At 45.0% G+C, this 26387-nt stretch overlaps 1 protein-coding gene across 2 annotated transcripts in view; it reads left to right on the top strand.

Annotated features, from left to right (window-relative positions):
• The window catches only part of VIT (vitrin), a 122121-nt gene extending 101776 nt beyond the window's left edge, over positions 1-20345 (top strand). For both annotated transcript variants that reach the window (XM_060027595.1, XM_060027596.1), the window contains 4 exons: positions 4504-4607; positions 8564-8790; positions 15146-15659; positions 19137-20345. In XM_060027595.1, the coding sequence (XP_059883578.1) occupies positions 4504-4607; positions 8564-8790; positions 15146-15659; positions 19137-19315 (1024 nt within the window). In that variant the 3' untranslated portion in view covers positions 19316-20345. The remainder of the gene's footprint in view (positions 1-4503; positions 4608-8563; positions 8791-15145; positions 15660-19136) is intronic.
• The last annotated feature ends 6042 nt before the right edge of the window (positions 20346-26387 follow it).

Here is a 26387-nt window from a genome sequence, read left to right as displayed (position 1 = left end):
TGTATCTCCAAAATCAATACTTAGGGCACTTTCACAGCTGTTGTGTGGACATGCACAGAGAGGGTATGAAATATACAACATTCCCAGCTGAGGGTCAACAAGGCGATGCTCTGCCTTCTAGTTTCCGCTCGTTACTATAAACAAGTGTCCTTTTCACAGTCTATTTAGCACCTCATTTTTCTGCTACTCACTGGTGATTTCACTATTTTTAATGGCCCCAAGTGTAGTGTTGAAGTGCGATCTAGTGTTCTAAGCACAAGAAGGCTGGGATGCGCTTATGGAGAAACTGCAAGTGTTAGACAAAATTCCTTCAGGCAACTTATTGTGCTGTTGGTCATGAGTTCAGTAATAATGAATTGATGATTTGGTATATTCAGCAACAAAAAGAGGAAATTTGTTGATTTGTGTGTGATCAACAGATTTGATCTGCTCCAGAAAGTGCTAAAGTACCTAATATCTATAGTGCATGATGACGCTATGGAAAAGATGGAAAAGTGGCTGAAGTTAGGAATTCATGAAATGATGACTGATTTTTTTTTAAGCACAGTGGATAGCACTGTGAGACTTAAGGCCGAAAAATTTACAGGAGCACTACCCAGGGTCAAGAAAATGTTAAACCCTTCTCAGTATTTCATTATACATAAAATTTGCATATAATTATTTGTCAGAAACTTATATATTAAATTGGGTACCTTGAAACAGAAACATACATAAAACAAGTTTATATACTGATCTATTGATGAAAATGTGACCAGAGGCCCACAGGAACATAAGCCCATATTTTCCCTAGGAGCAGTGGCTCAGAACTTGCTAATTTGATGTTTGCAGCAACTTTATAAAACATAACTATTGCAGATAACAAGACTTGACAGTACATGTAGTATGGGAAAGAGGTGATCAGTCACTCTACAAAGTGATCGACATTCAGACAGCCTCATGAGCAGGGGAACACTATGGATGTGACTAGGTGACTAGCTTCCACACTTAAATACTTTTTCTGTAAACACTTCTGAAAGAAAATTTTATATTTTTGCTTTTGAAATTATTTGTCTGTGAGCAACGCTTCATTTACGATCAGCTATGATTTCTTCACAATTGTCAGACACACTCAGGAAATCTTTCAAAGTGAGAAAATCTAGCCTCAAAATCATTTTCAAATGTAAGTAGAGTTAAAAATTTTCCAGTTAATGGGGCATATATAACATTATGTTTGGTAGACGATTACGTAGTTGTTATTGTCAATATCAATTTCTCAATTTTCTATTTTATAGCTAATAATACGTTTGTTGTTTTAACTCATTCATTTTTTTTTTTCCAGTCCCTGAAAAGTTCATATTCCTTGGTTACCCAGGGTAGATCCAGACTTTGGGGACTCTGAAGCTTATGTAGCTTGGGGACTCTTTTAAGAAAAAGAACACAAAATTACAAACACAAAATTAGGCCCCTTGGAAGAAGTATCATTAGGATCCAAGTTAATCCACCTCTGATAGGCACTTAGCACCTGTTGGATAAAACATCCTCTGCAGAGGCCACTGTGGTGCAGGAAGACCAGGTAGGAAGCTATAGCTATAGCTCAGGAAAGAGAAGATCATAGTCCAAACTTGAGGATGGAAAGGATGAGAGAGACACAAGAAATATTTAAGAGGTTGGTGTGACAGGAATGCATATTGCTGCGACGACTTTATGAGTCAGAAGAGGGATTACAGAAGGGATGTGGGTGGTGATGGAGCAGATATGGAAGATAATTGACTTCAGTTTTGGAAATATCAAAGCCAAGGAGCCTGTGGACCACACCCAGGGACCACAGGTGTATGGAATTATTCCAGATGTATGGAAGCCTTTTATTTATTCTGAGGTTCAAGAGAGAGGACTGATCAGTGTGCACGAAACAGCTGTTGGCATATGAATGGTCGGTGAACCCCAGGTGGCTGAAGTTGATGAGATCCCCCAGGGTTGTGCATAAATTAAGAAGGGATGCATGAGGGAGATAGCACTGCCGGGAACATCAGCACTTAGAGGTAGAGATGCACAGAAGAGGAAAGAAGAAATGCATGTCTCTTTAATACTGTTAATGGAGTGCCTGCAGGTACCACATACTGTGAGAGGTGTCGTCAGCTAGAGGAAGCAGTCAGGCACAGAGGTTGTCAGCTGGGGCTGGGGCCCAGGGAGACAGGTAGCTGGAGCTTGGAGGGTGGGCACAATTGGGGTTTCCCAGATGAGGGAACCGATGAGCAAAGGCACAGGGCTAGAAAACCAGGAAATAGTGAGTAGCTCATTCTAAGTAGACTATAGGTGAGAGTGAGAGAGAGAACGGTATGAGCCTGCTAGGCTGGAATCAAGTTACGGATGGGCTTTGAAAGCCAAAATATGAAGTTTAACAATAGGAGTCTCGGATGATTTTGAGCCAAGTTTTACAGTTAGAGCTGAACAGGAGGAAGGGTTCTCTAGCAGACAGGCATATACCCAGCACTGCAGAGACTGACATAGAGACTCATAATAGAACCAGCAAGAAGTAAGGGAGCCTGAACTCAGAGGGTTGCACAGAAACACAGAGGAGGGGATAAAAGCAAGTGCTCCAGACAGAGGAACTTAGGAGACGTGCCTGACAGGTCCCACGGGTCCTATGACTGAGCAAGTAAAGATGGGGTCCAGGTTTTGAGCCTAGATGGCCAGGGGGCAAGTACAGCAGTTACTGAAATTGATCTGTGAGAATAGAAACCGGAAAGCCCTGGAGCCCCAAGGGAAAGAAGACTAACCGTGAAAGTACTAGAGTTCCTTCGCTGTGATTCCCCCTCCCTGGGCCCTGAGCAGTGGGGTGTGTTAAAGCAGCCTCGGTTCGGTTCGCAGCCTTCGCATGTGGCTTGATGGTGAGGTCGAGCTCAGCCAGAATGCCCACATTTCTCTGTTCTGCACTTTGCTTTATTGTTGTTGTTCGTTTGTGTTTAATCCTGAACTAGAACTTAGTTTTCACCTGGGGGCTTTTCATCTGGTTGGATTTTTCCCCAACACCCACCCTAGTCGAGCTTGTCTTAAACTTTCCTTGTCTTCGCTGAAGGTAATTGGTCCTCCCGGTTTCACATCACCTCTCGCTTAGAGAAGTGGACTTCTGGGCAGTTTGCTTTGGTTTTGCCCAAGGACCAGCCTGTGTCCCTCATATTCAGTAATGAGATGGAGGACAGAGGGGCATCCTTCCAGCCTCTTTCCGAACTCTCCTCCGACATAGATTACCTTGTGATAGCTAGGAGGGTCGGATAATAGGGTCGGAGCAGGGGAGGGGAGGGAGGCAGAGGATATCTCCTCTCAAGTCCTGGGGAATTGGCTTCCTGGTGACTGCACTGCCAGGTTCCCCAAAGGACTGGCAGAGAATCCACTGTAGGGCCTGGGAATTCCCACCTGAAACTGCCGAAACCTGCTTCTTCCTGGATCTACTCCAGGTGTTTATGGAAAGACTTGCTTTTAAAGGTCTCCTTCTCCCTCTCCTTGAAGACTTAGTAATCTGCAGCCAGGACCAGCTACATAATTTGCAGTTCCACATTTTCAAAAAGTATTAAGCATTTCAAGACAGCAGCATCAGAGCACTGAAGCAAGTGCAGGCTCTTCTGGTGTTTGGGGCTCCGTGTGACCCTAGAGGTCACACCTGCACGAAGCGCTGCCAGTGGCTGAGTGTCAGTGCTTCGAGAGATGTGATTCCACTGTGCATCCCCACTTCATCCTGAGTGTGACCACACACGTCCACCCCACGGAGCCCTCGTCCCTCCTGACACACCTTCCACCTGGTCATGAAAGGTATTCCACACCCCCTGCTCAGCTGCTCCCAAGCCTGTTAACCAAGGAGAATCTGCTCTAGAGAAGGGTTCTCATTCTGTTTCTCCACTTAATTCACTCTAACTCCTCTCCAGCTAACCTTTTTCAGCCCTCAATAAAATAGATGTTGACCTTCCGGGTAAGATTTGAATATTCTCACCCAGTCACAGGAGCCACAGAGTGAGAAAGATGAAGGGATGTCTTCTCCTTGACACAGCTGTTAAGATGCAGTTCCAGTGCTGGGGTAACCCGGGGGTGGCTATCAGCTGAGACTCTCTTCCTGGAAAGGAGGGTCTGGGGCAGCCTGGGGACATCCTAACATTTGCAAAATCCCACTTGACAGCAGTCCTGATCTTTAACAACATAAACGTTATGATCTTTATTTTTATCTAGATGAGGAAACTGAGGCCCAGAGAAGTTAGATGACTTCTCAAGGTCACACAGCTAGGAAACAGCATAGTCAAAACTAGAACCCACACCTTCGGAGCCCCGAAACAGCCCAATCTTCTCTACACACACTGTGGAGGACCCAGTCCTCCCATTACTTCTGTCCACAGTGGGGCATTTTATAAACACCAGCTTAAGGCTTTGAAGCAGCTTCCATTCTGTTCATATCTAAAACAATCAGCTCTGATTTCTGCTTTCCTCAAAGTGTAATAACATTCCAGCTAATTTTTATTTCTTGTTCTGAATCTTCAGAGACAACCCTGTTACCCAGTTTAATCTCAAGACTCACATGAATTCCCGGGATGTGAAGACAGCCATAGAGAAAATTACCCAGAGAGGAGGGCTTTCTAATGTAGGTATGTGATCCGGATGTCAATCTTCTTGCTACCATGGTTCTCTTTCTTTTCATGCTAGACAGAAAAAGGAAAAAATCAAAATAATCCTTCAAGAAATGACTCACATAATATCTGTATCTTTCCTCAAGTATTATCATGGATTCGGGGGCAAAAATCATTACCACATACATGCTGGAGAGTTCCAGCACGCCGGGTTCCTCAGTATGGCAGCTTTCTTCAGGACAAGTAGAACTGCAATCATGACTATCCCAACTGTTCTCTGAGTCATCAGCTATTTTTCATTATATTTTGTAAAAACTTTTTTTTTTATAAAAATAAGTAAAATTTGTAACCAGTTCCATTCAGGAAGCTCCACAGTGCCCCTTGAGAGTGTTTTTCTAATCAGCTCCTGTTATAGTAATAACTGTGCAACAAGAGACATGGTCTTTGTTTCAAGCTGAGTCTCTATCTGATCCTTGGTGGTGGTGATGGGGTGGGGTGGCAGTGGGGTACCGGAATTCCAAGGTCAAGATCTAGTCCTCAATGGGGCAGGTCCAGAAACTCCATTTTATCAGTTCCCCAGAGGTGACCAGGCCTTAGGAAACAGTTTCACACGAACCAAGCTCAAAGGCCACCAATGAGCCCATGCCAGTGTACTAATTTATAAATGGTAGTCTGGTTTTGGGGGCACTGGGAAGGCTGTCCACTTCTTGGGGAACCTGTCTGTACCATCGCAATCCAGGGAAGTGGAGAAGTGAGCCACAGTTGCTTGACATGGAACGCGCACAGGGACTAGAACTATCTTTGAGGGATCATCTACAAAATTACAGTAAACCTGATTAATTATTTCCCTCTCCACCTCAGTGTTTGTCTCTGTAGACCAGTGTATTAGCATCTGGCAAATGAAGAGCCTTTGATCTCTGAACAAGTCTAAATAAACACTGGCCAAGTCACTGCTATCCAAGACACCAAATCAGTATTACCTCATCAGGAGCATGATAGAATTGATGTCTGATTTTTCAGTTTAATACTTATATCAGTGAAATTCCAGTAATGTATCATGCAGTAAAACTTTAAAACTTCAGGGGCTTCCCTGGTGGCGCAGTGGTTAAGAATCCGCCTGCCGATGGCAGGGGACACGGGTTCGAGCCCTGGTCCGGGAAGATCCCACATGCCGCGGAGCAGCTGAGCCCGTGTGCCACAACTACTGAGCCTGTGCTCTAGAGCCTTCGAGCCACAACTGCTGAGCCTGCGTGCTACAACTACTGAAGCCCGAGCACCTAGAGCCTGTGCTCTGCAACGAGAAGCCACCGCAATGAGAAGCCCGCGCACTGCAACGAAGAGTAGCCCCCGCTCGCCGCAACTAGAGAAAGCTCCCGAGCAGCAACGAAGACCCAACACAGCCAAAAATAAATAAAATTTTTAAAAGAATTGTTTAAAAAATAAAAACTTTAAAACTTCAGAAGACATTCTGTTTCTTTGATGGGATTAATAAAATCAGCATAAAATCATTCTTTCAGTGGGTAACATGTTCTATCTCTGCCCTGTATTGATCTGGGTTTGGGTTTAGAGAACTGAACCCATTCCAGCTGGTTTAAGCAGAAAGGGATTTATTTCAGGGTATTAAATGGTTTTGAGAATTACTGAAGAAATGGACTCTAGGCTGAGCTTTCGGAGATGGCTTCCCAAGGCTTCTTGCAGAACCAGGACCTCTAAGGAGCTGTACCTCTTCCAAGATCAGGAAATTGCTTTCTCAATTCTGCCACCACAGCCTCTTTAGGAATCTGCTTCAGCCAGGAAGCCACCATGATCAGGAAGTTTCTGCTATAGCTGCCAGCTACAAAACCATGCCTTGCCTGCTCCATTCACAGCCACAAAGTGAATGCTCTGCACCCTACGTTCTCAACACCAAGGAAGCTGGTGACCAAACGTAGGCGCCTCTGCTAACACTTCCCTGGAGAAGTCAAACACTCTACAGACTTGTCAGCAGAAACAGCAGAATCAAATCTCATGTGTGTGCATCATTTCATGAAACTAAAACAAATCCAGAACTAGCTGCAAGGAAGTCTCAATGTAGTTTTCAGATTTCCAGCCTCTGCTTTCAAGACATGCTGGAAGGTGGATGGAATATGTATTGAGCACAAATTGACCATGACCTCCAAATTTAAGACTGGTGGGGTCAAGGTGATCTTCTGATGGCTCCCTGTGCTCTGTCTACAGGCAGTTAACGTTAAACCGGGGGGACTGCTGGGTGCCTTGGGCCTTGAGGGAAATCAGCCCCAGCTGTGAAAGCAGTTCTCAGCAGCCAATGTTTCCCTTAGCAACTGTGTTCTATGCAGCCAGCTCACATGGGTTCTCCGAGACATTTCTCTAGCAACTGAGTATGTAACCCATTTGATCCTTTCATTTGTCAGGTAAGATTATACTAGCCAGGGGAGCCAGGATGCTGGCCAAAACCAAAGAAGCATTGAGTGTAATGTCATTAACCCTAATGTCTTAAGAAGGTAGCTCTTAACTTTTATTTTGATTGGGGACCCCTTTGAAAGCTATGGCCCTTGTACCCAAATAAATATTTATATACACAAAATATTGTGTATAAATTCAGGGGATTTGTGGGTACGCACCCCCAGTGCCCCCGGGGTTCACAGAGCCCAGGTTAAGAGCCCTACCTTACTATATGCAGCTATGCTGACTCTAGGGTGACCAGTCATCCCAGTTTGCCCAGGGGCATATGGGGCTTCCAGTGCTAAAACTGGCAAAGTCCTGGAAAACTGGGACAGTTGATCACCCTCCTTGATTCCAAAAAATTTCGAGACCCTAGACAGTGTGAAGTATATGCTTGAGAAAGCCATGCTGGGAGGCTGTGCTATCCCTCTCAACTGTTGCTCTCAGCTGAGGCAGGTTGTCGTCATGGAAACCTAGGCCCAGAGGCCCCAAGTGACCCACCCAGGCCACATGGCCAGTAGGCGGCATAGCCAGGCTAGAACACCTCTCTTAGTTCTTAGTGGGTGCAGCGCGTCCCGAGCCAGCCAGACCTGTGCCCCTGGTGGCACTAGACACAAGATTCCACTGAACCCAGAATATAGCCTTTCCCACCCAGCGGCTGCTGGAGCACCGGACTCACCCCGAGCCACCGTAGCCCAAGGAGAGGCTCCCGTCACTTCAGCTCCCCCCACCCCACACTCTGGGAAACGGCACAGGGGCTTAGTGAGGTTGGTTCCAGCACCCAGGCAAAGAACAGACACTTTCGTTCCTATGAAAGTTTTTCTCATCTGTTTGCTGGTCTTTAAAACTTTTATTTTTTGAATTTAATTTTTAAAATTGAAGTACAGTTGATTTACAATATTAAGTTAGTTTCAGGTGTACAGCGAAGTGATTCAGTTATATATATTTTTCAGATTACTTTCCATTATAGGTTATTACAAGATATTGAATATTGTTCCCCGTGTTTTACAGTAAATCCTTGTTATCTATTTTATGAATAATAATTAGCATCTGTTAATCCCATACTCTTAATTTATCCCTCCCCCGATTCCCTTTCCTCTTTGGTAACCATAAGTTTGTTTTCTATGTCTGTGAATCTGTTTCTGTTTTGTATATAGATTCATTTGTATTATTTTTTAGATTCCACGTGTGATATATAATATTTGTCTTTGTCTAACTTACTTCACTTGGTATGATAATCTCTAGGTCCATCCAGCTTGCCGCAAATGGTGTAAAGCTGTAAAAAAAAAAAAAAGAAAGAAAATTAGAAGTTAAAGGCTTAAAATGAAACGGGAGGGAAACGGCTAGTGGTGATGGTTCCACGACGTTGTGAGTGCATTTAATACCACTGAACTGTACACCTAAAACTAATTAATGTGATTAAAAAAGAAAACGAGCCAACAAGGGAGGGAATGAGTATTTTTCTGCATCTTTTTATGCTGCTATGATCAGTTCCATGATCATTCCAAGCACGAGTTTTCTTTTTCTCCCAGGCCGGGCCATCTCCTTTGTGACTCAGAACTTCTTTTCCAAATCTAATGGAAACAGAGGCAGTGCTCCCAACGTGGCCGTGGTGATGGTGGACGGCTGGCCCACGGACAAGGTGGAAGAGGCATCAAGGTTTGCAAGAGAGTCAGGAATCAACATTTTCTTCATCACCATGGAAGGTGCCTCTGAAAATGAGAAGCAGTACGTGCTAGAGCCCAACTTTGCAAACAAGGTATGTAAGTGGGAGACCCACCCAACGTAAGAATTCCCTGCACTTTGCAAAGCTGTAACAGCCATCCAGGCTGTGTCTCTTTTTCCTTCAAATGGGCGTTAAGCTCACTTCTAGGTAGGAGGGCCTCCAGTGAGAGACTAGTAAGTCTGGAACCTGCAGTTATCCTCTCAAAGCAACCTCCCACCCCACGACCACCACCATGTACCTGATGAACTGAGGCCCAGCATCAGCACCTTGGGAGGAGCAGGGTCCCCAAGGTCTCACAGTAAAGACTCCCCTGAGCTCCCCCTATAGTCCCAGGGGACCTCAACTGGGCAGCCCACAAGCCTTCACACGAGCATGCACATGGGCACACATGCACTGCAAGTTAACTAATCTGATAAACAAGAAAAAGGTATTGAATCAAGTCAGGGAGATCAGGATTTCAAACTCAGCTGCCCCTCAGTTCTGTGGAAATGCCTGGCAGGAGATGGGAGCAGAACAGATGGGGATCCAGGCCCTCACACCCATCCCCCCAAAGCAGCCCATTTTTTGTATATTTTGTACAGTGGGACCCCACATAAACCTTCCTCCAAAGACAGGACCCCAGGTTTAAAAAGGAAAGGAAGAGAGAGGGCAGACAGCAGAAGCAAGAAGAACTACAATCCTGGAGCCTGTGGAACAAAAACCACATTCACAGAAAGACAGACGATGAAAAGGCAGAGGGCTATGTACCAGATGAAGGAACAAGATAAAACCCCAGAAAAACAACTAAATGAAGGGGAGATAGGCAACCTTCCAGAAAAAGAATTCAGAATAATGATAGTGAAGATGATCCAGGACCTCCCTCAGAAAAAGAATGGAGGCAAAGATCGAGAAGATGCAAGAAATGTTTAACAAAGACCTAGAAGAATTAAAGAACAAACAAACAGAGATGAACACTACAATAAATGAAATGTAAACTACACTAGAAGGAATCAATAGCGGAATAACTGAGGCAGAAGAACGGATAAGTGACCTGGAAGACAGAATGGTGGAATTCACTGCTGCAGAACAGAATAAAGAAAAAAGAATGAAAGGAAATGAAGACAGCCTAAGAGACTTCTGGGACAACATTAAACACAACAACATTTGCATTATAGGGGTCCCAGAAGGAGAAGAGAGAGAGACAGGACCCAAGAAAATATTTGAAGGGATTATAGTCAAAAACTTCCCTAACATGGGAAAGGAAATAGCCACCCAAGTCCAGGAAGTGCAGCGAGACCCATACAGGATAAACACAAGGAGAAACATGCCAAGACACATAGTAATCAAATTGGCAAAAATTAAAGACAAAGAAAAATTATTGAAATCAGCAAGGGAAAAACGACAAATAACATACAAGGGAACTCCCATAAGGTTAACAGCTGATTTCTCAGCAGAAACTCTACAAGCCAGAAGGGAGTGGCATGATATACCTAAAGTGATGAAAGGGAAGAATCTACAACCAAGAATACTCTACCCAGCAAGGATCTCATACAGATTCAACTGAGAAATCAAAAGCTTTACAGGCAAGCAAAAGGTAAGAAAATTCAGCACCACCAGACCAGTTCCTCAACAAATGCTAAAGGAACTTCTCTAAGTGGGAAACACAAGAGAAGAAAAGGACCTACAAAAACAAACCCAAAAGAATGAAGAAAATGGTCACAGGAACATACATATCGATAATTACTTTAAACGTGAATGGATTAAAGGCTCCAACCAAAAGACACAGGCTCGCTGAATGGATACAAAAACAAGACCCATATATATGCTGTCTATAAGAGACCCACTTCAGACATAGGGACACATGCAGACTGAAAGTGAGGGGATGGTGAAAGATATTCCATGCAAATGGAAATCAAAAGAAAGCTGGAGTAGCAATACTCATATCAGATGAAATAGACTTTAAAATAAAGAATGTTACAAGAGACAAGGAAGGACTCTACATAATGTTCAAGGGATCAATCCAAGAAGAAGATATAACAATTATAAATATATATGCACCCAACACAGGAGCACCTCAATACATAAGGCAACTGCTAACAGCTATAAAAGAGGGAATCGACAGTAACACAATAATAGTGGGGGACTTTAACACCTCACTTACACCAACGGACAGATCATCCAAAATGAAAATAAATAAGGAAACAGAAGCTTTAAATGACACAATAGACCAGATAGATTTAACTGATATTTATAGGACATTCCATCCAAAAACAGCAGATTACACTTTGTTCTCAAGTGCGCATGGAACATTCTCCAAGATAGATCACATCTTGGGTCACAAGTCAAACCTCAGTAAATTTAAGAAAACTGAAATCATATCAAGCATCTTTTCTGACCACAATGCTATGAGATTAGAAATGAATTACAGGCAAAAAAACGTAAAACACACAAATACATGGAGGCTAAACAATATGCTACTAAATAACGAAGAGATCACTGAAGAAATCAAAGAGGAAATCAAAAAATACCTGGAGACAAATGACAATGAAAACACGATGACCCAAAACCTATGGGACGCAGCAAAAGCAGTTCTAAGAGGGAAGTTTAGAACAATTCAATCTCACCTCAAGCAACAAGAAAAATCTGAAATAAACAATCTAACGTTACACCCAAAGGAACTAGAAAAAGAAGAACAAACAAAACCCAAAGTTAGCAGAAGAAATCATAAAGATCAGAGCAGAAATAAATGAAATAGAAACAAAGAAAACAATAGCAAAGTTCAATAAAATTAAAGGCTGGTTCTTTGAGAAGATAAAACTGATAAACCATTAGCCAGACTCATCAAGAAAAAGAGGGAGAGGACTCAAATCAATAAAATTAGAAATGAAAAAGGAGAAGTTACAACAGACACTGCAGAAATACAAAGCATCCTAAGAGACTACTACAAGCAACTCTATGCCAATAAAATGGACAACCTGGAAGAAATGGACAAATTCTTAGAAAGGTATAACCTTCCAAGACTGAACCACGAAGAAATGGAAAATATAAACAGACCAATCACAAGTAATGAAATTGAAACTGTGATTAAAAATCTTCCAACAGGGCTTCCCTGGTGGCGCAGTGGTTGAGAGTCCGCCTGCCGATGCAGGGGACAAGGGTTCGTGACCCAGTCCGGGAAGATCCCACATGCTGCGGAGCGGCTAGGTCCATGAGCCATGGCCACTGAGCCTGTGTGTCCAGAGCCTGTGCTCCGCAACGGGAGAAGCCACAACAGTGAGAGGCCTGTGCACGGCAAAAAAAAAAAAAAAAAAAAAAAAAAAAATCTTCCAACAAACAGAAGTCCAGGACCAGATGGCCTCACAGGTGAATTCTGTAAAACATTTAGAGAAGAGCTAACACCCATCCTTCTCAAACTCTTCCAAAAAATTGCAGAGGAAGGAACACTCCCAAACTCATTCTATGAGGTCACCATCACCCTGATACCAAAACCAGACAAAGATACTACAAAAAAAGAAAATTACAGACCAACATCACTGATGAATATAGATGCAAAAATCCTCAACAAAATACTAACAAACAGAATCCAACAACACATTAAAAGGATCATACACCATGATCAAGTGGGATTTATCCCAGGGATGCAAGGATTCTTCAGTATACGCACATCAATCAATGCGATACACCATATTAACAAATTGAAGAATAAAAACCATATGATCATCTCAATAGATGCAGAATAAGCTTTTGACAAAATCCAACACCAATTTATGATAAAAACTCTCCAGAAAGTGGGCCTAGAGGGAACCTACCTCAACATAATAAAGGCCATCTACAACAAACCCACAGCAAACATCATTCTCAATGGTGAAAAACTGAAAGCATTTCCTCTAAGATCAGGAACAAGACAAGGTTGCCCACTCTCACCACTATTATTCAACATAGTTTTGGAAGTCCTAGCCATGGCAATTAGAGAAGAAAAAGAAATAAAAGGAATATAAATTGGAAAAGAAGAAGTAAAACAGTCACTGTTTGCAGATGACACGATACTATATATAGAGAATCCTAAAAATGCCACCAGAAAACTACTAGAGCTAATCAATGAATTTGTTAAAGTTGCAGGATACAAAATTAATGCACAGAAATCTCTTGCATTCCTATACACAAATGGTGAAAAATCTGAAAGAGAAATTAAGGAAACAATCCCATTTACCACTGCAACAAAAAGAATAAAATACCTAGGAATAAACCTACCTAGAGAGACAAAAGACCTCTATGCAGAAAACTATAAGACACTGATGAAAGAAATTAAAGATGATTAAAAAAAAAAAAGAAAAGGAAGAGGATAGGAGGGAGGGGTGGGGGGATGCCCGCAAGCTTTAGTGTTCTGTGTCTCCAGATCTACTAGGGCTCAGCTCCCTGCACGAATCCTGCACTTCATTGTCCTTGAAATTCTCATCTCCCTTAACCTCTAGGACACGGTGTGGCTCTTACTTCATTTGCTCTCTCCTCTTTTCCGTCTTTTTTTTTTTTTTTTTTTTTTTTGCAGTATGCGGGCCTCTCACTGCTGTGGCCTCTCCCGTTGCGGAGCACAGGCTCTGGACGCGCAGGCCCAGCAGCCATGGCTCACGGGCCCAGCCGCTCCGCGGCATGTGGGATCCTCCCGGACCAGGGCACGAACCCATGTCCCCTGCATCGGCAGGCGGACTCTCAACCACTGCGCCTCCAGGGAAGCCCTCTTTTCCGTCTTGTACCCTAAGTGTAGACTTCCCCAGGGCTCAGTTCTTTGCCCTCTCCTCTGCTCTCACTAGGTTTTCTCCCTCCAGAACCTCTCCCAGGGCCACAGCTTCAGCCTTTGCCCACAGGCAATGACACACTCATATGTCTCCCTCCCTGGTCTCTCTGGAGCTCAACAGCCATTTGTTTCCAGCTGATTGACTAGTCTCCACCCGATGTCCCCAAGAGCCTTAAACGTTACATGCAAAATGCCAAGTGCATCATCTTTCCCACCCAAATTCTTTCCTCCTCTGGACTGTACATACGGGCCCCACAGCTGTCTCAGACAACCAGAGTCACCCCAGGACACCCTGTCAGCTCCCATGTCACATATCTCACATCTGTCCACTCTTTCCCATGCCCAATACCACCTCTCCAGTTCAAGCTACTACTTTATATCTATTATTTCTCCCTCCAGTTTAGATTTCACAATGAAGCTCATGTTTATGAAGAGTTTTTCCAGTCCTGTGGGGTCCTTGCTTCAAATCCTTCATTATTCCCTATTATTCCCAAGGTCTTCTGGAGTGTGGTCCTAACCCAGCTTCCCAGCGCATCTTCCTAGCTCCAGCCACCTGGCATCCTGCTGTGACTTACTCAGGCTGCCTGGTGGGGAATCCCTCCTCTCCATCCGTTGGCTACAACTCAGCTCAGCCTCAACGCCCATCTCATATGCCACCTAAGCCATGGAAAGGTTTATGAACCCCATTAGGTTTTTACAAACCAATTAAAGTATATTTCCTAGGACATTTTAAAGTCATTTCTTGTCTTAAAATAATGTTTTAATTATACACCTTCGATTGTAGCCATCAGGTCTGTGATTCTCTCTGTGACCCACGCACACCCACCCCGTCCCCCAGAGAGGCAGCGGCAAGGGGGAAACAGTCACTTCCAGGAACACACCAACCAGCTTGCTCAATGCTTATTTGCAGGTGTCTTGAGTTTTTTTCTGGAACAAACTTGGGCACAAGTAAATATTAAGTTGCCTGGAGGCAGGGTTGTCCAGAGGACAGAGCTTGGGTTCTACGAGCAGACAGATTTGTGTTCCGGCCTCAAGGATTCAAGGGATGTCACTTAACAGCTGGTCCTCGGTTTGTTCCTTCATGACAAGGGGGTTATAATTCCACCCTGTAGGGTTAAGTTGGGGGGTTAGTGAGATAATCTAAGAACATCTAGCGTGGTGCCTGACACGTGTGGAACTCCCTTCCTGCTGGATGCAGGGCTGCTCTGGAAACAATTCTTTAGCTATGTCTCATGCGTGCCTTTTGTTTTCCCAATCACAACAAAAGCTTTCTTTAATCTCTCCTGGGTTGATGCCCACCAATGCCAACTACATGGCTGGCTGCCAGTACAAATGAACAGAGGGGCCTGAGGAGGCATAAATATGAAGCTGAAACCAGTGATTCCCCTCTCCCTGTGGATTTGCTTGACTGATGGCTCTCCACAAAAGCAGAGACCTGGCTGAGGGCGTGGGAGTGAGTCCAGGGATAACTTGACGGGTCTCTGCCCCGGTGAGCACCTGACTGGGTGAACCGAGATGGAGAGAGCGCATTAGGAGGCCTGGTGCAGGGTCAGGGGGCGTGGCGAGGGGGCGTGGCCAGGCCCCTGACCTGGCGGGTGGCCTCCCCCTGTCTTTCAGGCTGTGTGCAGAACGAACGGCTTCTACTCGCTCAGTGTGCAGAACTGGTTCAGCCTCCACAAGACCGTGCAGCCCCTGGTGAAGCGGGTCTGTGACACCGACCGACTGGCCTGCAGCAAGACCTGCTTAAACTCGGCCGACATTGGCTTCATCATCGACGGCTCCAGCAGCGTAGGGACGGGCAACTTCCGCACGGTTCTCCAGTTTGTGGCCAACCTCAGCAAAGAGTTTGAGATTTCCGACACGGACACGCGGATCGGGGCCGTGCAGTACACCTACGAGCAGCGGCTGGAGTTTGGGTTCGACGTGTACAGCACCAAGCCTGACGTCCTCAACGCCATCAAGAGAGTGGGGTACTGGAGTGGTGGGACCAGCACGGGGGCTGCCATCAACTACGCCCTGGAACAGCTCTTCAAGAAGTCCAAGCCCAACAAGAGGAAATTAATGATCCTCATCACTGACGGGAGGTCCTATGACGATGTCCGAATACCGGCCATGGTCGCCCATCACGAGGGTGAGTGAGCTGGTCTTGCTGACCAGTCTGGGGCTGAGCGTCGCTCTGGGGCTTGGTGGACCAGTGGGACAAAGAAGGGACTGTCTCTCTATGCACTGGTTTTGCCTATCACCTAATAAACTGTTCAGAACTGCAGGGAGAGTGTTAGGCGTGTAGTTCAACACTGCAGGCCCCACTGGGCAGCAGAGAAGGGTCAGGCAGGGGCCACCACGGTGGCTTCCACAGTGTCACGGCAAACCACGGCCTGTGGGTGACTGCCGACGTTAAGGTCCCACACTGAGGCAGGGCACACCAACATGTGACACACTGAAGAGGAATTTGACTCATGGCTTTCTTCTCCATTGAAGACCACAAAATTGTGTTAGAAATTTTAAGAAAATGGATGTTTTAAAAGAAAAGTGCTACTTTTGTAAGCAACTGCTAACCAGATATTGGAGGTTTGGGGGAGACCTCAAAGAAATTTTCATTCAAAATATTTAAAGAGATATTTCCATATGAAAATTTGGAAGAGGGCAACAGAAAGTTTACAACCATGAAAAGTGAGCAAACTATTTTTGCAAATATTTAGAAAATCGGTCATATTTAATGCTTTTTGACAGAATCTATGTATAACCAGTTTTGAAAGAGCCATAAAATACCAGGAAAATACAAACAACCTGGAGAAAACCCCAAGTGATAGTAATAATAGTAATGATAACAGAAGTAAACGGAGTGGTCAGTGAACCAAAAACCTGTAGATAAGTACTAGTGAACAGGCTTACTCATTGTGGGGGTAGTTTTCTTGTCTGCCTACATTAAACTTGGTTCAGATGCAAGATTTTCCATATTCTTTAAAGCTGCTTTTAATCCTGCTTGAAACAAGGAGGGGTGTAAAAATAAACAAGCCTTTAGGAACCAGCAGTTCTGGCTTCTGGAAACCAAAGTAACCAGACACCAAGTTCAGACGGTCTGCCCAGTGATTTGCCCTGTGCGGAGCACTCATAATGGTGGGATGACAGGTGGCCCGCGTGCCAGCCTTCACAGGGCTCCTTGGGCTCATGTCAGCAGAGGGAAGATGGTTTACGGCTCAGAAGCAACCTGCCCAAAGTTCCAAAGCGAGTGGGAGGACACAGGTGGGGCAGCTCTCGACAAGCCCAGGGCTCTCCTGCTTTTTCCAAACGTCTGGTCCCACTCATGTTCAGCTCCACTCACTCATTTTCCTAGATGCCCCTCCTTTGCACCTCACCCAGAGGGTAGCCTTAGCCTACTTGTCAGGAGAAGTGAAGATCAAGGGAGATGTCCTGGGCACTATCAGGGCTGTTATGTTCTGGGCAGCTTTAAAGAACAAGGACCAATAGATGCAAGTGACATGGAAGCAATGAGCACTGTGGGAGTGTCCAAGCCGAGGCTGGGTTGCCAGTAGAAATCTCTAGTACTGCTTATGCTGTCTTTACTGCGGGGCAGTCCTTCCATCTTTGAGCAGAAACGAGGGCTTAGTCAGTCTAAAACCCATTCTGCAGCCAAGCTATTCCTGCAGCCACTTGGCAGGGGTCTAAAGCCCAACGCTGGCTTCTCCCAATGTGGACCGTGTTCAGAGGAAAGACACTGGAGAGGTAAGAGAAGGAACGGGCAGCTTAACTTCAGCTCAGGGAGCCACAACAGAAGAACAGCTTAGGGACTTCCCTGACAGTCCAGTGGTTAGGACTCCAAGCTCACACTGCAGGGGGCACGGGTTGGATCCCTGGTCTGGGAACCAAGATCCCTCATGCCGTGTGGCACGGCCAAAAAAAAAAGGCCAGCTTAGACCAGAACCGCGTGAGGTGTGGATGGCTCTCCGGTCAGCAGGACAGGGCACCCGGAAGATGCTGGAGAGAGCGATGTGGGCCCTGTGAGTGGCTGGCGGGGGAGAGGAGCCTGGCCGGAAACCCTCACCCAGGCTCTGCCCTCTGTCTCATGGCCATCTTGCTAACCCCACCCTGGCCAGCCTGGAGGGGGCGTGGGAATAGGTCAAGCACCCGCTCACCAGGCAAGAACTACACAGCAGGCAGCCTGTTTCCCCACTGAGAACAGATCCCTGCCCTCCGAATTCCTCTCCTCCCTGCTGCATGTTACAGTCCAAACCCTTTAATCCTACTATACTCGTTCCCATTTGCATCTAGACCAGCTCAAGTCCCTCTCTTCCTAAAGAGGGAAATAATTCTTTGACCCCATGTTCTAGCTCCAGTTACCACCTGCCTCCTCTTTATAGCCACATTTCTGGAAAGAATCAGCTATATGTGCTGCCCCACATCTTCATTTCTTTTTCACTCTCAACTCACAGCAATTCACTTGGTTTCTTTGGCATCTACTCCTCTGCCGCTGCTCCCTTCAAAGGCTACCAATATCTTATTTCTGTTTCTTCTGAATCCAAAGAGTGCTTTTCCCTTTCATCTTCCATGACCTCCTGCATCAGTCAACACTGCCCGCCACTTTCTTATCGGTAAACACTTACTTTTCTGTGGTGATGGAGCAGATGCTGGGTCACAGCTCTCCAGGTCCTTGTGCAAGCAGGGTTCCTGCACCGGGAATGAGGTTGGAGCCTATGGCTTATAAAGTCACCCTCAAGCCTAAAGTAATTCAATGCCACCGTTTTTTTGTCTAGGTTTGCAGTAGAGAGAGTTTATTCGCAAGGCAGACAGGAGAACCAGCCTCAAATCTACCGCCCCAAGGGCAAAGAGCTCGGGGTATTTATAACAAGTAAAGGAGCCGGGCGGTCTGAGGCGTGGGGAGTGTGATTAGAAAAAGGTGTGGAAGTGTTGCTCTGCGCAGGCGTAACCAAGCTACAGGCCTCTGCGCTTGTTCTAAAGGTCACCAAGCGGGCACTCGCGCATGCCCCGTTGGAGGGTCAGTGGTCCTATCCTGTCTTAACCAGCTCAGCTGAGCTAGACGCAGCTGACGCTAAGGTCAGCTCACAGCTGACTCCAAGTTTCTGGAGTACAACTTGGACAAACATCTTACTGTTTAGGCTACGTGCCACTTGGAGGACATGCAAGTCTTAAAACGACCTTGATTAGTGAAGGCAGGTGAAATGGATTTGACTACCCATAGTTTCATTTTCATTTAAAAGATCTCGAACCGACTTTTGATGCATGTAAGACTGAATTTTGTGCGCCTCTACACACAGAGCAAGTGTGTGCCATGTGGTACAATCTGCTCGGCACCAAAGTTTCACTTGTCCAAATGTCATCCCCATGCTGCTCCTGGACATGAAATTCTTATCATGCATTTACTCCATTTTCCTGTTTTTTCTCTCCAAAAGATTGTAAACGCCTATGAGATAGCAACTATACCAACTTTATTGCTGCTGGCATACAGCAGGTGTTCATGCTTTGGGCACATTTCTGATTTTGGACTCGGTTGCCTTCAAGCACAATGGCCAACAGAGCAGCAGGAAGGCAAGGATTCATTTCAGTACTTTCCCTTGGGGACATTTGCTTCATCTACCCTTTGTCCCCACAGGAGTGATCACCTATGCCATAGGCGTGGCATGGGCTGCACAGGACGAGCTGGAAGTCATCGCCACTCACCCTGCCAGGGACCACGCCTTCTTTGTGGACGAGTTCGACCACCTCTACAAAGTGGTTCCCAAGGTCATCCAGAACATTTGTACAGAGTTCAACTCACAGCCCCGGAACTGAATTCAGAGCAGGCAAAGCACCAGCAGATGCCGCTTTCCCGACTGGCTCTCGGACAACCCCCAATGCTTTATGGGACACACGTGGGGCAGCAAGGCACTTAGGGCTTGGAAACCACATGTTATTTTTCTTTGCCAGTGTGGTTTTTCATACTTCGAAACACAGAGTTAGAAAGGTGATCATAAATTTGTAGAATGAGCCAAAATAATCCATCGTTTGGGGAATGCTGGGGATTTTACATTTTGAGAATTGTTTTCAAAATAAAAATTGAGAATAGAACACAGCACTTACGAAGGCTTAACTAGAGCTTTTGTGAGATTTGTAACATTTTAATTTCCCATTAGAATTCTGTAACTCTCCACAAGTTTCATTTTTGTCATGACAATATAGGAGATGCTTAATTACATGTTTGACAGGATTTCATGCAATCACTCTGACCGTGTCATGGGTAGTGTTCACAGGGTTTGTGGCAGGGCCACCTCTCTGCTCTACTCATGCCCCAGAGCACCTGCCGTGCACTCTCTCCTGGCCCAAGGTGACAGCGCACCCACGTGGGTGCAGAGACAAGGTGACAGCAGCACGGCAGCGCCTGATTTACCTCCCTGTTCTCTGTTATCAGAATCACGGTGTTCCTGCAGTATATGGAGCAGTTGGGGAATGGCCCTGGAGGACCACACTGACCTGGCTTTAAAAGTGGTGCATCAGGCTGGTGCAGCCACTCTCAGCCCGAGCTGCACATTAGAATCACTTGAGAGTACAATGCTTGTTCCCAGGCCCCACGCTAATCCAGTGAAAGCTGACTCTCTGGGAAGGGAGTCTGAGCATTGGCAGGTGGTACTGATGATATGCTGCCAGGATTGAGAACTACTGAGCTGCCTCGGAGGGGTCAGTGTTAGAGCTGTTTCCTGGGAGAGCCCCTGTTTATGCCTGTTGTTGTTGAGTCCCATTTAGTTTAGCATTTGTCTTGCATATTTCATTTGTTAACTAGATACTGTTATTACTAGTTTCATTAAAATAAGCTGGCATGGGTTTGGTTGAACTCCACTTTTTTTTTACTTCTGGCTTCTACCAAGGACTCATTTATTAGGATGTGAAATTACATACACCACAGGGAAACATTCAGAAGAATCCTAAATAGAGATGACTAACTTGACAAGTTATATCCTGTAAAAATATGTGCTGGAGAATGCTACTCTGAATGGAGGCCAAAAGACAGTACCTGTGTCAATACTTGGGACAAAATATTTACATAAGAAATTCTGAATTGAAAATAGCATCCATTTAGCAGAATTTGCATAGAACTTACCAATTCTCAATACCTGAGGAGTTATTGTCAATTAAAAATGTTGTGGTCTACAGAGAAAGGTGTCAGCAATTTCAAATTTATTAACCATAGATTTTATTTCAAAAGCAATTGCAAACAGATTTGTTCAAAACCTTCAAAATAGGAAAACTAGCTTCAAAAAGGAAATTCTTCATAAAGATACCAGTGACACATTATTAGTGACAGATTTAGCTAGGAAACTAATTAAAGAACATAAGTACTAGGAACAATTATTCTGCCTATGATTTTGAATGTGCAGATAATTGATATAAAGTTTTTTTTCAATGTCACTTCAATGTACACAAGTTTTTTGAAGAAAAATTTTATTTTGGAAAATAGTTTTGGAATATAATTATTTTACAGGGTCCTTAATATAAAAACCAATTTGTCATCAATAAGTAAATACTTCCAAAAATAACATAATTTTAATTATTTTGGTGTTCTCTTTCATTCATTGTCCCAGTTTGGAAAATAAATTATATGGTCACCCTAGTTACAGGTATCATAATTTTGAAGATAAATGAAACCTCTTCAAACGTGCCCATTGTCGACATGTCGTCAACACGTATTTGAGTACATGCTGTGTGGACCATCAGAGGTGAAGTGCTCCGAGCTTGAGGTCCTCAGAGGCTACGGTGTGGTCAGAATTGTCCGTGTGGATGTTCAAGTCGCCAGAGATGGTGACAGGAGTCAGGATGGAGAGAGAAGCAGTGAGCCAAGCTCATGGATGCTCAGCGGAGGACAGAGGTGACTAGGAGGTTGGGAGAGGACAGCAGTGACAGGGCTGGAGGGCCGAGGCCAGATTCAAGGGAGCTAGGAGCAGACCCATCCCGACTCCAGGCCTGAAACACGTGGGGTGAGAGAGCACAAGGAGCCCCCACTCGGGGGGTTGAGGAAGACAACCAGGCTTCAGGTAAGAGCAGGCAAGAAGGGCTTGGGCCTCTGGGGGCTCAAGTGGGAAGGCGGCAGTGCAGGTGGGGCTGGGTGAGGTCCACGGAGCAGGGTGGAGACAAGGGTCCTGGTGGTGAGGGGTGCCATGGGAGGCTTGCATATAAATGCCAATTTGCTCAACCTAAACTGTGCCCAGCACTGCTGGGCCAACACTGAAATCTTAACACAAAAAACAGAACTTTGGAGACAATCTACATCAAACTCTTCAATGGCAAAAAAAAAAAAAAAAAAGGAAACCCAGGCCTTAAGAAGTTTGTGCTGATGCGAAGGGATAAAACTAGAATTCAGATCTCCTGTCTTCCAGTGTCCTGACTCATCTGAGTGCCTTCGGGGCATCCCACAAACACACACCTGCTTCTGCACACTCGGGGGCTCTGGTCCAGCCTTTGTGGAGCTCTCTGGGTCCTGCAGACTCAGAGCCAATCTCCTAAGGCAACTCTATCTTTGATTCTATGGTCTCAGCAGGAAACCTCTTCCGTGGCCTTTCTCCTCCAAGTCAACCAAAACAAGCGGATGAGGAGCATCGGACCAGCTTCTCCAGATGCAAGTGATGTCTAAACTCCGCTCATCTTAATTGGCGCATCTCTTGAGAGTTAAGGCTCTTTGAAAGAGGTTTCTTGGCTATAAGTTTTGCAACAAGGCTCTACTAAAAATTTTCAGCCAAACTGACCATGTTCAGATATTTCTTGTTTCTCTGGGCTCTTTAAACCATTTGAACGGGACAAAACCTCCCTGAAGCAAGTTTTCCAGCGGCAGTCTCAGGGGGACCAACATGGTTTTATAAAGAAGACAATGCTTCTGTGACCAAGGATTTTCCAGCCTGAAAGAGGAATTTCCAAAATATAATGTTATCTTCTAGTCACCATCCTAAGAGAAGTGCTCCTTTGGGTTACCAATATATAAATGTAGTAAGTAGGAAATATGCTTGAATGCATGAATTCAATTACTTTGGAAAGAGATATTTATTCAACTAATGGCTGTGAGGAATTCACAGTCCAGTGAGAAACTATGCACAAATGAACAATTAAAATCGTATAATTAATATCATGGGGTTATGCACAGAGTGCATGACTGGCGACTGCAAACAACCTCATGAGAGAAATAATCATGAAGTGCCTAACGATTCGTGAGTGTTTGCTGCATGCTGGGCACTGTTCTAAGGGCTTCACATGTATTAACTCATTTATCCCTATGATTTATTGCAAGAAGTACTGTTATTATTCTCATTTTACAGATCACGCACCAGAGGCATGACGATGTCAAGTAACTTGCCCAAGGTCATAGGACTAGGAGAGGCAGATCTGGGAATTAAACCCAGGTAGCCTGACTCCAGGGTCTATATACTTAATGGCTTTGCTTCTTATGGTGACACACGAAATAACCAAAGTGGCTGCATAGGGGGTTCTCTAGTAAGCTTGGCAATTTAAAATGTATGTATAATTCTGCTAAGTTGTATCTCAGGGTCTATTAAATGTACAAAGTGAGGAGTCTGTTAAACATCCAGTGCAAACTTTACTTCCCCCCATCACTCCTCCTGTCCTCACTTAAGCTGCGTGATTTTAATCTACAGCCGTAGTCCTTGTAGCTCCCTGAACACATTGGGCTCCCCATCCTCTTGTTAAACTCCTAATCATCCTTCAAGTCTCAGTCCAAATGCCGCCTCCTCTTTGGAGCCTTCCCTGAGTTGCTCAGATAGACTTAGGCTCTCTGGATGCACAATCCTGACCCACCTATTTTCCAGTGATGTCCTTAGTCCCTTCCCATTAGGGGACACAACACACACACATCACCAAGGACATGGAATGCAGGGAATGAGAACTCTGAATCTAAGTAACCTGACAGTTCCAACCCCTAATACAATGGCACTGGTAGAATGGGAGGCAGAGATATTTCAGGAAGAGAGAAACAGGATATGATGGCAAGAAAGAGAGGATCTAATTCCACGCGGACTGCACCACTCTTTCGAACCCTTCTGAGGTTCATTACTGTCTGTTACAATCACTGCTTTTCTAGGGCCAGAACCCTCTTCAGGTATCTACCCATAGGGAAACTCTGTTCCTCACCTTACGCTCTCATTTTTCCTGCAGAAATGAAAATCCCACTTCTTTTTACCTTCCTTTCATTCAACAAACATGTTTTAACTTCCTATTATGTGCCAGGCATTGTGACAGGTGCTGGGGTACAAAGATAAATAAGACCTGGTCCCTGCCCAAGATGCTTAGGGAGGCAAGGAGGCTTGCGACAGTGTGACACACAGTGACAGCATGCAACTTGAGGCTGAGGCAGGGGTGTCAGGAAAAGAAGCTGGAGGGAGAGGCAGGGGCCAGGCCATGGAAGGCTGTGTCATTTAAAGTTCTCTCAATTGCAAGTAACAGAAACTCTCCTCTCAGTAACTCAAGCAAAGGGGGAATTTTTGGAAGCAACCTGGGGAAACTCATGAACTCCAGGGTCAGGGAGATGGCAGAGTCTCAGAAAGGAGAGGAAGGACAAGAGCAGGACAGGAGGACCAGGTAACTCTCTCACTCTCCTATCCTCCAGAATGAGCTTCATCTGGAAATTGTTGCACCAGCCTGCAGAGAGGGAACAGAGTGAAACTTCCCACCCATTAAGGGTTGACCTCTCTGCGCAGCCTCCTTCAGCAGGGCTACCCTGCAAACCAAGCTGATGTGGCTGATTTGGGATGAGCACTCACATCATTCTATCTGATCACCTTGCACTTAAAAACCTTGTGAGGTTCCTTGAAGCATCAAATTGTCTTGAATGCTGACACACGGATGTCCACAAGTTCCCGAATTTGGAGAACCAAATGCAGGCTGAATAACAGAGTCTTTTGGCATGGCAGTCTCCCTGTTTGCTTAGAAGCTTTATCCAAGAAAACCAGTAACTGTCAAAGACTCCTTTTCACTTCTCTTGGCCTCAATGGCTACAAGACATTACTTGTTTATAGGCCATTAGCCATTGAAAACTGTTCAGACCATCAGGGAGGAAGAAGTGCTGCCTCTGGGATCCATCTCTGCTTTTAGTATGAAGACCTAATTGAGGAGAAAAGTACTGTTTAAATAACCATCTACATGGAAAACAAATAAGGTTGAAAGATCACAATTTCAATGCAGGCTTTGCTTCTTTTCTTTCTTTCTTGTTTTTAGTTTTCGTTTTTGTTTTTGTTTTTTAAATGTCCTATAATTGAAAAATACTGAGCTTAACTTCATCCCTGCCATCGCTCTTACACAAACTGGGCCCACAGGCAATAAACTGCCCAAGTAAGCAAACACTCTACTCGGCGTGGCAGCTGAGACTTTCTTATAAAAAATACAATTTCAGCTGAATAGCCCCTTTCTGAGACTCCTCCAGTTTCACACTTGGTTGAGGTGAGCAGGGTGTATTCAGATTAATGGCAAACTGGAATCTGAGTTCTCAACAAAGAGCCTTTACATGACTGCCCAGGACACAGAAACTGTGAGGCTCTGGAAGCCATAGAAACTGTGCAAACACCAAAACAAAACCCCAAATCAATTGAATTGTTGTTGGTCTGACATCCCCAAGGCATCTGTAAACCTGTACCCTGATATTATGATATCGATTTTTTTTTTCAATTATCCTAATACTCTACAAGTTCTCCTTGAAATTATAGTAAAAGGGAGTTTCTTTCCAATCTCAGTAGGGGGATTGTGTGGCATTTTAAAGCCAAAGAGGGAACAGGGACAAGTCGAAGGTTCAAACTGCTGTGGTTATGACTAAGACATGCACCAAGCAAAATAAACGAGCAGACGAAGTTTTCTAAATGGCAAAGTGGTGGTGTAATTTAGTTTCCTCCTAAGAGAATACCCTCATTGAACTGGGGGACAACGGCAGTGTGGAAACTCCAGGGGATCTTTCCAGCTCCTCTGACCTAAATGCAAGGCCTGGAACACCCACGTGCTTCTACCTACAGAGAGGAGGCATTCTCTTGAAGTGGAAAACCAACCTTTTCATCTCAGAGTCACTCTAATCCTGGCCAGTTAGCAAAGATCTCTGAAGACAAATACCAGTCGAGGCCCCCACCCACCCACCCGGCAGCCCAGTGGGGAGTCGCCCACATGCATGGCAGCCTAGATGGTCCTGGCAAGCCTTGTTCATGAGCGGATCTGGGTCATCCCTCACTGACCCCCGCAAAATACTTGGTCCTGCAGTATATCAGTGAGGGCCAGCCAACACCACTGAGTAATTATCGTTCACATGACTTCGTTTGCACCCAGGCTGGGGGTGCCTAGGGATATTCTGGTGACGAGGGTAAAATCAATCTGAGACATCAGTTATGCAGTCCCAATGTTCCATGAATGGTGCTAGCATATCACTGGAAACACACAAAACTGTTTGCTACTCTGCAGCATCAAATCCAAGATCTTGGGAGGCCGGACTGTTACTTGAAGTTCTAAGTTGCCTTTTGCCTTCCGTGTCCCTTCTCCTATTTTCCTGATCATTACGTAGGAGTTACTCACCAGCTCAGGCAGTATTAGTCCATCTGCTGACAGGCCCTTAAACACAGAATAAGTGGCAGATACTATATCCATCTGGAGAAGGAAGGGGGAGAGGGAAGGAGTCCCAGTGTGGAGCCTCCCTCAACCTTTTTATTTTAAAGAGAAGGCATTTGGTAAATGAACTGTTTTGACTTTCAAGGGACTCTGGACATTGACAAAAACTAAGCATTTTAGAAACAAGTGGCTCTAAGAACTTTCCTCTGACCAAACTCTAATTATATCTGGGGATAATTTCCTTGGGTGAAAGGAAGTTCAGGACTGTCAGGCATACCCTCCAACTGCA

Source organism: Delphinus delphis, chromosome 12, assembly GCF_949987515.2.
Source record: "Delphinus delphis chromosome 12, mDelDel1.2, whole genome shotgun sequence".
NCBI classification, from domain to species: domain Eukaryota; kingdom Metazoa; phylum Chordata; class Mammalia; order Artiodactyla; family Delphinidae; genus Delphinus; species Delphinus delphis.
Note: the sequence above shows the minus strand (reverse complement) of the source record. Positions and strands in the feature narration are given on the sequence as shown.